At 40.3% G+C, this 13,893-nt stretch overlaps 1 protein-coding gene across 3 annotated transcripts in view; it reads left to right on the top strand.

Moving 5' to 3' along the window:
- Positions 1-13,893, top strand: part of rfx2 (regulatory factor X, 2 (influences HLA class II expression)) — a 44,301-nt gene that overhangs the window by 17,838 nt on the left and 12,570 nt on the right. Inside the window, exons 1-9 of one of the 3 annotated variants that reach the window (XM_046870484.1) lie at positions 1,370-1,437; positions 2,104-2,223; positions 4,846-4,926; positions 5,307-5,386; positions 7,548-7,809; positions 9,138-9,212; positions 12,305-12,486; positions 13,107-13,226; positions 13,446-13,567. In XM_046870484.1, coding sequence (XP_046726440.1) covers positions 2,119-2,223; positions 4,846-4,926; positions 5,307-5,386; positions 7,548-7,809; positions 9,138-9,212; positions 12,305-12,486; positions 13,107-13,226; positions 13,446-13,567 — 1,027 coding nt within the window. In that variant the 5' untranslated portion in view covers positions 1,370-1,437; positions 2,104-2,118. Of the gene's footprint in view, positions 1-1,369; positions 1,438-2,103; positions 2,224-4,845; positions 4,927-5,306; positions 5,387-7,547; positions 7,810-9,137; positions 9,213-12,304; positions 12,487-13,106; positions 13,227-13,445; positions 13,568-13,893 lie in introns of those variants that run through there. The other 2 variants (XM_046870483.1, XM_046870485.1) reach the window with 2 other exon arrangements.

Below are 13,893 nucleotides of genomic sequence, written 5' to 3'. Positions count from 1 at the left end.
ATACAGTGTGATGGTTACGATGATCTCCAAAATGAGTAAATACCTTTCTTTCTTTCTCTTTCTCTTTCTCTTACTGTTTCTCTACCCCCCCCTCTCTCTTTCTCTCTCTCTCTGTCTCTCTCCCTCTCCCATCTCGCAATATAAATCTGTACATCTTACTTCTATCCATCCCTCTGTCTCACTGCATTTCTGCCTGTCTCTGTCTCTTCAATCTCTCTCTCTCTCACTCTTCCTTTCCCCTCTTTCAATATATGTCCATAAATCTTAATTCTACCCACATCCCTCTTTCTCACTGCTTCTACACCTCTCTCTCTCTCTTGTGCACATGTGCGCTCTTTTAAATTTCTCACTCTATATCTATACATCCCTGTTCCACTCATCCCTTCCTCTGTCTGCATTTCTGCCTGTCGTTCTCTCTCTCCCTTCACTCTGTCTCTTTTACTCTTTCTTTCCCCTCTTTCACTATATATCCATAAATCTTAATTCTACCCACATCAATTGGTCTCACTGCTTTGACACTTGTCTGTCTGTCTGTCTCTGTCTGTCTGTCTATCTATCTATCTATCTATCTATCTATCTATCTATCTATCTATCTATCTATCTATCTATCTATCTATCTATCTATCTATCTATCTATCTATCTATCTATCTATCTATCTATCTCCTTTCTAACCATATATCTATAAATCTTTCACAGCATCTCTCCGTCTCTCTCTCTCTCTCTCTCATTTTCTCTCTCTCTCTCTCTCTCTCTCTCTCTCTCCTTAATATACGCCTTACGTGTCTCTTAAAATCTCTGCGTCTCTGCACTTCTCTATCTCTTGCCCTCTGTTTTTCTCACTCATTCTGTCTTTGTCTCTCAGTGTCCTGTTATCCCTATTTCAAACCACTTTCCATCACGCTCTCTCTCTCTCTCTGATAATGTGTCTCTTTTCTGTCGCTTTAACTCTGTTTCTTTTCTCTCTCAGCTGATGTTTCATCCTCTGTTTCTGTTTCTCTTTTGATCTCTCTGTTCTTCTTTCTCTATTTCTCATAATTTCATTCTCTCTCTCTCTCTCTCTCTCTCTCTCTCTCTCTCTCTCTCTCTCTCTCTCTCTCTCTCTCTCTCTCTCTCTCTCTCTCTCTCTCTCTCTCTCTCTCTCTCTCTCTTCTTCTCCCACCAAAGTTCCAGAACCAGTGTTTTAAAAAAAACAAGCTAAGAGAAATAAAGATTGTGGTGGGGGGGATCGGGGGGTGAGAAGGTATGGTGGTATTGAAGGGGGGCAGGTAGGGAGGTGTCCAGTGTTCAGGGTGGTTGCCATGGTTCCCTCACCATAGCAACCAGCAAACGTTTACAAAGCATTGAGGAATTTCCTCATATCAGCTGGATTATTGGATCCCCTGGAGACGGACTCGCACACGAAACAAACGCTGCAGCTCATCAGAACACCATCTCGTGTGTGTGTGTGTGTGTGTGTGTGTGTGTGTGTGTGTGTGTGTGTGTTTTAGAGAGAGTTTTTTTATTTCAGAAGTTTAGAGAATTTTCCCTGCAGATTCCCCAGTTGTTTCTCTCTTTCACTTACACTCATACAAACACACACACACACACACACACACACACACACACACACACACACACACACACACACTTACTTGGCCACTATTATTGCTCTGTTTTATGTCCTTCTGTTTTGATTTAAACAGGCCCGGTTATAACTTTGCTCACACACATTTTCAATATACCGAGTCATCTCACACACACACACACACACACACACACTTCTGGCTGTAGTTGAACTCCCACCCAAATGCTGTGCTTGGTTGTGATTAGACTGTTAATGTAGCCTTTATTCATTGTGCCACAAAAAAGGTTCAGAGGTGAACGGCTCCTGGGGGGTGTCTGTCTTTCTCTCTCTCTCTCTCTCCCTCTCTCTCCCTCTCTCTCCTGCTCTCTCCCTCCCTGTCTCATGCCTTGCCCAGTCTGAATGCTCACTGAAAAGGCTCTTTGTAGAACCAGTTGGCACAAATGCCAACGTCTCGTCATTCAGTAGTCTGCTCTCATCCTCAGCTTTTTGGGTGTACCCCCACTCACATCTCTGTGTGTGTGTGTGTGTGTGTGTGTAGGGAGAGAAGAACATAATGCAGAACTCAGAAAGCGGCTCGGAGGCAGCGTCCGCAGTGGCGCTACAGACGAGCACTTCGGCCCAAGCACCAGTCGTTCAACCTGTACCTCCGTCACAACAGGTACACACATACACACGCACACACGCGCACACACACACACACACACACACACAAACCCACACACAAGTAAAATGCTTTATACCTTTATATATGAACTATTTTTCATATTCGCAGTCACTGAGATCAATTTACACACGATGCCGGTTAGGACACTCAAAACTCACATGTACAATTTTATTATCGGGAGAAAATTCCCCATAACGTCCATCCTGTCAGAACCCAATGTCCATTAAACACATTTTGCTGGACTGTGATACTTCTACCCCAAATTAATCTTAAACAGTTTAACTAACCTGAACAACTATGACCATAACCATAGAAGCTGACATAGTGTTGAGAAAAAAGGAAACACACACACAATACACCTAAAACATTGAAAGAAAAATCTACTTAAATATGTAATAGTTATATGACAAAAGAATCAAATCCATATCAATAAGCTCTCAATAGCCGAATTATTTTGTCATCAGATAGCAGTCTGTGCAGTCCATTGATGATGATTTAACACATTTTAACATCATATAGTAAAAGAAATGCAATAAACACAAACTTTTTTACAAAAGAAGACATAAATGTGATTTATTGATCACACCTGGCTGTTATGTTTTACTCTTTTTTTTTTTTATTGAGCATTAGCGGTAAATTGGTTGAATATATAAATAAAATGGAGCAATCTAAAAATATATATATTTTTTTATTAAAACACACGTTTAAAAGAATTTGCCCACACTACAGAACAGGCAATGAAAGAAAAAGCAGGTGAAGAACTTAACAGAGGATAACTGACAGCTCTGAATCTTAGTCTAGTTAATTAGAGTCTTCTCAAACCTGCCAGGAGATGATACGGAGTATAAATAGAAGTCTTGATTAGTCCTTCGAGAATAAGGAGGAGGAGGACTGGGAGGAGAAGAACAAACCGTAACGATTTGGAAAAAGGAAGGGGGGGTAAAAAAAATCTGAGTAACCGAGGGCATGCCGGCTTTGCAGTGGATTTTTATGACCCCCCAGTCAGCCATGTTAGTAACATTTATTACCTGTTATAATGTTTCATCAAACCTCTTGGTTTGTTTTTTTCCTTCAAAACCCACAGCTACCTGCTGGGGAGGTAAATCATACTTATGTTCTGCTGAAGAACAGGAATGTATTGTGTCTGATTAAGAAAAATTATTAGTGTCAATGGTTGGAAGTCTGGTGTTGGGTTATATATATATATATATGTTCCCTGGTGGTCTAGTGGTTAGGATGCGGCGCTCTCACCGCTGCGGCCCGGATTCGATCCCCGGTCAGGGAACGAACCCCAGCCACTATCAGTGCCCAAGCCCGGATAAATATGGAGGGTTGCGTTAGGAAGGGCATCCGGCGTAAAAACATGTGCCGAATCAAAACATGCGGAGGATCCGCTGTGGTGACCCCTAATGGGAGAAGCCGAAAGAAAGTTGTTGTAGAAATGTTGTTATATAAAACAACATTTTCAGACAATTAGAATTGTTTAATCCATATGATTACCAGCTTAAATTTTAAAGTTCATAAACATTTTTATTTGTCCCAAACATAGTTATACACACAATACAACTTGCAGTGAAATGAAAATCAATGAGTGTTAAACCAGTTTCCTTGCTTCTCTCCCTCTCTCTAAAAAAAAAAAAAAAAAAAAATCTTATTTAAAGCTAATAAAACAAAACCAAAAAATTGGTGCATGTTGCGCAAAAAAAAAAAACTGCACTGTGCAATGCTTCTATCCTGTCCTCCAAAAAAAACCTCAAGGTACAACTTATGGAAAGCTCTTAAGCTAGAGACTCCTTCTTTACAAAATAACAACAACAACAAAAACTCAACCTCCCATATCAATGCTATCTAGGATTTTAAATAACGTTATGTATCATATTTATTATTAAGCGTGTGATATGAAGTTTAGACGTCTCCCCTGTCCGAAACTGCTGTCATTCAATGAATCGACTCTTTCAATCAGAATAGAGAACAGCCCTCAAATGCAAAATTCTAATTTTATACATGCAGTGAAATGCTTTATATGACTGTCCAACATTTAAACAGGAAAAATAGAATATAGTGATAAAAAAAGTAAAAGTAAATGAATAAAAAAAGTACAAAGTTCAAGGGAAGAAAACATTTAATAATATATAAACACATGCATGCACACACACACACACACACACACACACACACATGAATACCCTCAGCAATTACACAAATGTAATTATTATGAATTATTAAGAAAAATGCTCATATGGTTGTTATGGTGACACTGATTCAGACCATAGATGGCAGATATATAGATATACAGCAACCAGGCTAAACATAATTACATTATAACATTATGAGCAGTGAAATAAATAACACTGTTTATATCTTCATCATGGCAACTGTTAGAGAGTGGGAAATATTAGGCAGCAAGTGAAATATATGACTTTTGTGTATATATTATTGAAGGCTTTTCAACAGTTTTAATTTGTGCTTGTAATTGTATTATGGTTGCTCATCAGGCTTTCGCAGACAATATTTATTTATTTGTGTGTGTGTGTGTGTGTGTGTGTGTGTGTGTGTGTGTGTGTGTGTGTGTGTGTGTGTGTGTGTGTGTGTGTGTGTTTTTTCCTGGTTTTGCAGCGAGTGTTAGTTCAGACCACAGGCTCATCCCCAAAGCCACAGGTCCAGCAGCTGTCTAGGGTGCAACAGGTTCCTCAGCAGGTACACACACACACACACACACACACACACACACACACACAGTAATCTCTTCCACACCTGGCACATCTTATCTGTCTTTCTCTCACTCTGCCTCGTGCTTTATCTCCCAAACCAGTGGCAGGTGTGTGAAAATCCGACATGATGAATTCTGTTCGGTTTTCCAGACTAATAGCGGTTTGAGGCTCGTTAATGAGCTTTGGCTTTTTCGCAGCTCTTTTTTGGATCCGATCACACACTTACGTTCTCACCATAGTTTCAGATGTGCTCCTTTCATATCTTGAACTCTAGTACTGATTGCGGAAACTGCATTGATTTTTGCTTGTTTTTCTCTCTCTCTCTTTGTGTGTGTGTGTGTGTGTGTGTGTGTGTGTGTGGGCCAGGTGCAGCATGTACAGCACGTATACCCCTCCCAGGTGCAGTATGTTGAAGGAGGAGACACAGTCTACCCAAATGGCGCCATGTATGTCACTTCTCCTTTAATAAAAAACTGAATAAACACCAATGTAAAGCTCTATTCTTTCTTATGTGGCAAATTTAAATAGTTTGATATTACCCTTATTATCAATTGAAAACTTCAATAAATGTTATTTTGACACGCCTACCAGACATGCTGTAGGAGGAGCAAATAATTTGGCAAACGCAATCAAATTCAGCTCAATTGTTCACATTCAGCGTAAAGTAAAGCAGACATTTGAGTATGCATGAGGCCTGCAAAACATTTCTCGGATGATTAGCTGTTTTTATATCTGGCTAGTGTCTACAACAATCCGTAATGAGCAGCCCAGAAGCAGGATGACATGAGGAACATTTTTTACATTATACATTTATAGCATTTGGCAGGTGCCCTTATCCAAAGTGACTAACTTGTATCTTATTTATATATACTACTGAGCCCTTAGTGGTTTAAGGGCCTTGCTCGAGGGCCCAGCAGTAGCAGATCGGTGGTGCTGAGATTTGATCTTATAACCTTCTTATCAGAAGTCCTCTGTCTTAACCCCTAAGCTACCAGTGGTTTTCATCAATTGTTGTAGCAGTTTAGCAGCTGACGTTTCCACCAGTCTGATGCATGTGCGACATGCTCTGTCGCTCGTTCAAACCCAAATCAGACTCTGGTGGAGATTTGAAACGTTCCAGTCTGTTACGTTTTTTAGATATTTCTCACAGCTTGTCAGTAAAATAGATTTTTTTCCCCTCTTTATGGCATGTGCGGCACGCATCATGGGACACGCGTGTCGCTGTTCATGCAGCGCCAACCTCAAAACATCGTTATAAACCCCTGAAGGCTTTTTCGGCTTCCTTCAGTAATGTGAGACTAATTAGACCACACAGTAATTAAACATGTTTATCTAAAACTAGACAGATTTGTTTTTTCGCCGTGCTGTCAACCGAACCGAGTGCGGTCCGTCTCCGTCTGACTGCCTGACACGGTGTGGGCTGAACAGTCTTCGCGTCAATTTTAAAACTGGGGATCAGAAATGAAATTTTGGTTTTCCTTTTAATTTCGTGTAACGGATACAGAATGCAAAACACACTTCTCGTTATCTTCGTATCTTACATAGCAGGTTTCCTACACATTTTTTAAAAAATTTGGAATTTGATTTGAGTGATTTCCAGGTCTTGATTAATATGGAAAATAGAACACGGAATATTCAAAAATATTAGTTTTTCCGTACTATAGCCCTATTCTGTTTTCTAATTTATAAATTTAGTAATAAAAAATGTACAGAAAAGGCACAAAATGTGTTTTTTTTCATCCGTGTCCACACTTTTGTTTTCAATTGTTTCCCAAAAGTTGCTCATCCGCAATGAATGTGATTGAGCGAAACGTATGACGATTCGACCCGCGTCATTTACGTCTGCCGTTTGTTTACTTTGAAACGTCACGCCAATGTCTAAAAATGCTCCATTGTTTTCGAAAGCCTCCGTTTTCACAACCCGCAGCAAAACGACGATTTAAAATTTATCTGTTTCGGAGAAAAAAAATTTTTCTCTTCAAAAAGCTACACATTTTCGTTGACTGAGAACGTCGTCTCAGTATGGACAAAAGGCGAAAATGAGGCAAAAAATGCCTTTTCTAACGTTTTAGTGCAGTCCAAAAGTTTGTTAATGGAGTTGGGTGCAGACTCTCAGTGCTGCCAAAAGATTGGTGCTCAAACGGATCTGCACAGATGTGTTCGGTCGTTACTTTGCGAGGCAGCAGTTGCCGTGACGGTACGGCGCCTCCGACTGTGCTGTATGGAAATCATCTGAGATTCTGACTCCGACGTACATCGGAGATTGCAATGTAACGTGTTATAGTTTACATTTTAAATTGTTATTTCAGATGTTAAATAAGTATTTTTCCTAAATAAGTCTGCATATTTGAGTCTGGGAAAAGTATGGAATTTGGAAATGAAAAATGTGGGGGAACCCTGATATAAGGAGCTGGCTAGAGAGAGAGGAGAGACCGTGAGACAAAAAGAAATGTAACTGAGAAACACTTGAAGACAGGAAGAGACTCGGGTTGAGATTGGAAAGGAAAGAGGCTAATGGAGAGAATGGATGAAAGTGTCAGGGATGGAGAAGCTGTCGTATGTTATATGTCTGTGAACTCCTTAACCTTTCTCTCTCCGTCTCTTCAGCCGCACAGCGTACACCTATAACCATGACGCCCAGCTCTACGGTCAATCCAGCGGCAACTCCTACTTTGACACTCAGGCAGGGGCTACGCAGGTCACAACGGTCGTCTCCTCAGCCAGCAGCGTCGCCTCCCACGGCATGGTGGGCATCCCCATGGACGTAGGCGGCAGCCAAGTGATCTCCAGCAGCGGCGCTTATCTCATCCATGGGGGCATGGACGGCCGCCATCACGCCACTCCGTCCTCCCGGTCCTCCTCTGCGATGGTACGTTTCCGCCGTTTTCCGCCAGAAAAAAAGCTGTTTTATGACGGAATCCCCTCAGGACACCACATGTTTTATTTCCTTTTCACATCAGCCTGAAAGCAGCAGCTTTCCCTTTCTGCAATGTGCTGATTAATGAAATAATCCAGATGTTCAGTCAGTTCAGAAATCAAAGCATGAACCACCGTTACTGGGTCAAGCGAACGGGAGAGAAAACTGGACAAGGAAAAGTGAAAGAAGAAAACGGGGGAAAAAAGGCGAGAGAGAAAGCGTGTGAAGATGATGGAGAGAGTATCCTCGCAACGGACCCACGGTTCGGATCACATTACGGTTTTTGAGTCATGGATTGGATAATTTTTTCGGATCAACCAAAGAAAAAGGGGGGACAAATACAATGCGCTTTCCATTTATTACGAGAAAAGTTACAGCAAGTAAACAGCTCCCATTTAATCAAATGTCAATGATGCGGGAGTCTTTTTAAGTTCTTCTGCTCCTCAGCTAGACTGTCGTTGTCCGATTAACGTGTCCCATTCACGTGAACACACGACTGCTCTGTGAAACGACATATTGGCAGGGGGAAAAAAAACCGTCTTGCGTCCCACGATCGTTAAAATAATTAAAATTGATCTGCAATAAAACGAGGAATTAATCCGCGGTTCACGCGCCTGCCGGACAACCTAAGAAAGAGTGATCGTGAGGAAGAATGATACTTAGTAACTTAGTAAACAACTGATAATTAGTAGATAAAGATATTTAAGTGGAGGGGGGGCAGGCGGGCGTTTTCTCTTTTGTCACTTTCAGTGATTCAGCAGGGTCTAGAGCATCTCGATCCTGCGGCACATAGCATTCCCACTCGGAGCATTACGTTTGGCCCTTGGGAACCTTTAAAATACCTGAAAGGATGCCTGCTTTCTCCTTCCTTCTCTCTCTCTCCATCTTTTATCCGGTTTTAGTCTGTCGTTTGTCATTTTGCAACACGAGTGAGTTCCAAAGAAGAGCTTTATTGCGGTATTATGAATTACACCCAGGCTTTTGCATTTGCATGCGTCATTGTGCGAGTCGGTAGGAGTATCTCGGCTTGCCGCCTAACCCCCACATTTCCGTATTCACATTTTTTTTTGTGTAACGTGTTCGTCTGCACACACACACACACTCACTGACTGTAATGGAATTGCCCTGATCTTGCTACAGCTAACAGTATGATTGCTTTTTTTTTTCTTTCTTTTTTTTGGCATTTCTTTTTCCTTACCTTCCTTTGCCTGTCACCTGTTCTCACTCCCCTTCTTCCCTTCCCTCTTGGTTCTGCATGCTCCTCCCTTCTTTTTCTGTAGCTTGAAATGGCGATTGAAAACCTCCAAAAGTCTGAAGGGATTGCTTCTCACAAGAGCATCCTGCTCAACAGCCATGTAAGTCCTCTAAAGCAAACTTTATTCAGAGAAAGAGCATAGAATAAAGCGAGGCCCACTGCAGCCTACACTCCACACCTTCCTGCTGCTCCTCTGCTTTGCTAATTGCTTTTCTATTGTTGGGTATCGCTTTTCCGCCTGGAGAAATGATTGGGTGACTGCTTACCTTATTCCGAATCATCTTCTGATGTTTCTGCATGATGTTTGATTTTGAAGTATTTTATATAATGTACCTAAAACTAATGTATAAAGTTCAGACTAATTTTAAACTAGAGCAATGTAGCTGATTTCGAGGAACTGTCGGTCGTTGTTCAGAATATTTTTGCCCACGCCTACTTCAGGTCTAAACCCGAGTACAGGTTCAGATCGTGAGGGTGCAATGCGTCTTAAATCAGTAACACAGTGGACCTCACACAGACCACTCGTTTGTTTTTTGTTTTTTTGCAGGGCCTTTATTTGCATATCGAACATGATTGGCTCTTAGTTTATGATGCAGTAACTTGTACATTTATGCACGCGATCTAAATCGGCGTTCCACAGCTTAATTCTAACTCCGTTTCTCTTTATAACATGCAGGATTATATATATATTATTATCAGTCGGGATCTAGGTCATAAATCACATTCTTAATGGTCTTAAGAAGGTCTTAAAAAGTCTTAAATGTGACTTTGTGATCGTTGAGTGTTATCGTAATTGTTATACGATTTGACATTATCGAGTAAATCGCAAAACCCAAACAAAACGCAAGTAGGTTAGACTAAGCCTAAGCTATTTTTATAAAAAAAAAAAACCTAACAGCTAGCACTACCTCTGGAGCGCATTAAAGAATTATGTACATTAGCATGCACTATTATGCTAATCTGCTGCTGTTGTGTGATTAACACATACAAGGTGTTTGGCTAAAGGAGCAGTAATGGGCCATAAATAAGACTTAATTTTCACTGATTGTTGCGCATAATCTGTTCTGCCCTTCGAAGAGTTTTGGCAGTGGGCTTTTAGTTTTTGAATCCGGCTCATAAAGAGTTTGATTGTTATCTCACAAGTTAAATGGAGCGTGTTCGAGCAGGGAAATACATTATTCTGAGGACTCTCCAGGTGGTACAGGCCTAGGACCAGGAAGCTCCATCCAGAACGCGGGCTTAACTTGGCACTCAACTGAAATTTACCCGCCCCTGTTCTTTGTAACATGCTTAAGTGTCTTTAAACAGTTCCAGCACTACACTTACTTTTTTACTTAATGGCAGAGCTGCATCTCAGGTGTGTGTGCGTGGGAGTGGAAAATGTGCTTTGCCTTTCCAGGCTGCTGTCACTGCATCAAGCCGTTGTTTATTTCTAATGTAGACAGTAAAATCTCCCATGTAAACTAGGGGTGAACCGATACTGACAATGACACTAACCCTGATCCTGATAGCAGTTATTGCTCTGATATTGTGCTCATTAATGATCACTGAATCACTGACGCTTAAATGAAACGGGTCTTAATTTTCCGATGTCTATGTAATGCTACCTCTGATGCTCATTGAAATGCTCCCGCAGCACTTTTTGGTCGTTTTTGTGATCCAAATATAATTCGCTGTATTACGACTACAACTGAGACCAACATGCAACAGAATCTCTCTCGGATCGTACCACAGATTTGTTTTTTCAGAGGTGGGGAAGTGCAAGTTTAGCGACACTTGGCTTGAAAAAATAAATTTAGGGCTCGTTTAAGGCCAGTTCCTTATTACAACTTATTTGTCTGTGTGATTTTGATGTTGTGATCTAGGTCTTAAATTGAATTCTCAATGGTCGTAAGAAGGTCTTAAAAAGTCTTAAATTTGACACTGTGATTGTCGATGGTTACAAATGTGATATTGATTTTTATACAACAGTTCAATGATCAAAAAACAATAAAAGAGATTTACATTTTAGACACCACGTCGCCTGTTTTTTTCCAACAAAAATAATCCTTAACAAAGCCACAGCACTGTTTTGTATTTCTGAGCAATAGTGAGTAAGTGAGTGATTGTGAACGAATCGAATATCTTATATAACCTTGAATATCAGTATTCAACATTTTCTCTTTAAAATATCAAAACATTATTTTATGCATTTGTAACTGCAGGTTAAAGCATTACATGTTTTTCTCAGCTGCATAATAATTTGTAATAGGGCTGTATATCAGCAAGAATCTGGCGATACAATACGTATCATGATACCAGGGATGCGATACAATATTTTGCGATTCATTGCGATACTGATATAGCCATAATAGTTTTTTACCATTCTTTGTGCTAATACTTTGTCACTGTTAAAGTTTTTTTCAAATATTGATATTGCGTTTTTGAGAATCGATAGTATATCGCCAAATAAAATATTGCAACACTCGTGTATCGATATTTTCTTACACCCCATAATTACTGATTTAATTTGCTTGGTAACAGTCTAAATGTCTTTCTGATTCTAATTAAATGTAAGAAATTGATTTAAAGATGATACACACTTGCAGAAAAAAGGAGTCAGCTTTCCACAGTAGTCCTTAAGGTTCCAGCCCAATAACACACTCAGCAAAAATATTGTTATCGATATTTAGGCAAAAAAACAAGAAAAAGATAGGTATCATTTTGTTTGTCAATATCGCGCACACCCCTAGTGCGAGTGAAGCAGACTGAGTGTTGAACATTAAAACCAGTGGCTGTGAGAGCACTTCACTTCAGTGAGCACTGAGCACTGGGACATTCATGGTGCACATTTCGAAAGACCACAACGTATGATAACGATATTGTTAAAAAGCAATAATAAAAAAAAAAAACAAAACATAAAACTCTGCATTGCGTTTATTTTTAGTAGCGCATCACAGCAACAAACATACACTGGCTAAATAAAACTTTCTATGATGCCTCTGATAGACAAATACTGAATCGATGACAATTTTTGTGATTGTCTGTATCGACCTTGAGTGCACCTCAAACTCTTCCTGTGTAGAAAATAATTAATGTTGATCAAATGTAGCTGTTTATTTTAATGTGGTTTTTTTTTTTTGGTCTCATTTGTTTTATAGGCTTTAGAATCAGTGTAAAATTGTAATGAAAGTTTTGTGTGTGTGTGTGCAGCTGCAGTGGCTGTTGGATAACTATGAGACGGCGGAAGGGGTGAGCCTGGCACGCTGCTCTCTCTATAACCACTACCTGCGTCACTGCCACGAGCAGAAGCTGGACCCAGTCAACGCCGCCTCCTTTGGCAAGCTGATCCGCTCGGTGTTTATGGGGCTGCGGACTCGCCGCCTCGGCACCAGGTTTGTCTCCACGCGCACACCCTTAAACAATCGTAATTGTTAATACTACTAAGATTGCGCTAGTTCTGATGTTTGTTTCATATGTATGTAAGGAGTCTCCAGTGTCAGTGCGTTATAACAGGCAGAGCTGTAATGTTACGTTTTTCCAACACGCTCAGGGAATTTATGCTTCCGCAGTCACGTGGTTTTTGCCTAATCCAGTGGTCCCCAAACATTTATCTGTGAGGGATACAAATGAGCATCACTTGTCAAGTGGTTTAAAAGAGCATTAATACTATCCTAATGGCATTTTTTTTTTTCATATTCATTGCTATTGAAATTAAAGCATTTGCTTATGCGTATGGTTAATGTGTGAATCGAACAAAAAATCTTTATGACTAGAATTCGACCGATTTTACCGATAGCTAGGTTGGATTGTACTTTCCGATAAACGATTAATCAACCTATAGTTTTTAAAACAGATACTGGATATATATATATATATATATATATATATATATATATATATATATATATATATATATATATATATATATATACATACACAAATATATATAAATATATATCACTTTTTGGTTTTAGTTCATTTTAATTTACCTGTGGAACATTGTGTCTCGCAGGGGAAACTCAAAGTACCACTACTACGGCATCCGAGTGAAGCCTGACTCACCTCTCAACCAACTACAGGATGACACTCAGTACATGGCTATGAGACAGCAGCCCATTCACCAGAAACAGAGGTGTGTGTGTGCGCACGCACACTAAATGCTCATTCTCTAATAATTAGTCTTTCTTTTCCCTAATGAGCAAAATTATCTCTATATTGCTTCCATCTCGTAGTTTCCCGATTAGTGCCCGTCATGTATGAACCTACTGCCCTAGCTGACGTGTGTGTGTGTGTGTGTGTGTGTGTGTGTGTGTGTGTGTGTGTGTGTGTGTGTGTGTGTGTGCGCGCACAGGTTTAAGCCGCTACAGAAGATGGGTGGGATGAGCGATTGCATTTCTTTCGGCTCTCCGCACTCCAGCAGCACACCGGAGCAGAGTGTCGCCGCTCAGAGCCAGCACCACCAACAGTACATCGGTAACTAATACTACTGTAATATAACACACCGCATTCAGGAAACGTGTACAACATGTACTGTAATCCTGTGTGCTTCATATAGAATTCACCCTCACCTTCATATGAGCTTTGCGTATTCATCGTTTGTGACTCTATGAGGAATATAGTTCTATCACTTCAACAAAACCCATTATGCTATATATCACGAACCCCGAGACCAGGATACGCCGAGATACAATCGAGACATTAATCTTAAATAACTGACGATCTCGTAATCCCTGTTATGAACTGACAAATTTCACTGACAAAGAACCTCAGTTTTTAAGTCACGGTTTGGTTCAATTTGG

Source organism: Silurus meridionalis, chromosome 17 (assembly GCF_014805685.1).
Source record: "Silurus meridionalis isolate SWU-2019-XX chromosome 17, ASM1480568v1, whole genome shotgun sequence".
NCBI lineage: Eukaryota > Metazoa > Chordata > Actinopteri > Siluriformes > Siluridae > Silurus > Silurus meridionalis.
This window is presented reverse-complemented; position numbering and strand designations above follow the sequence as displayed.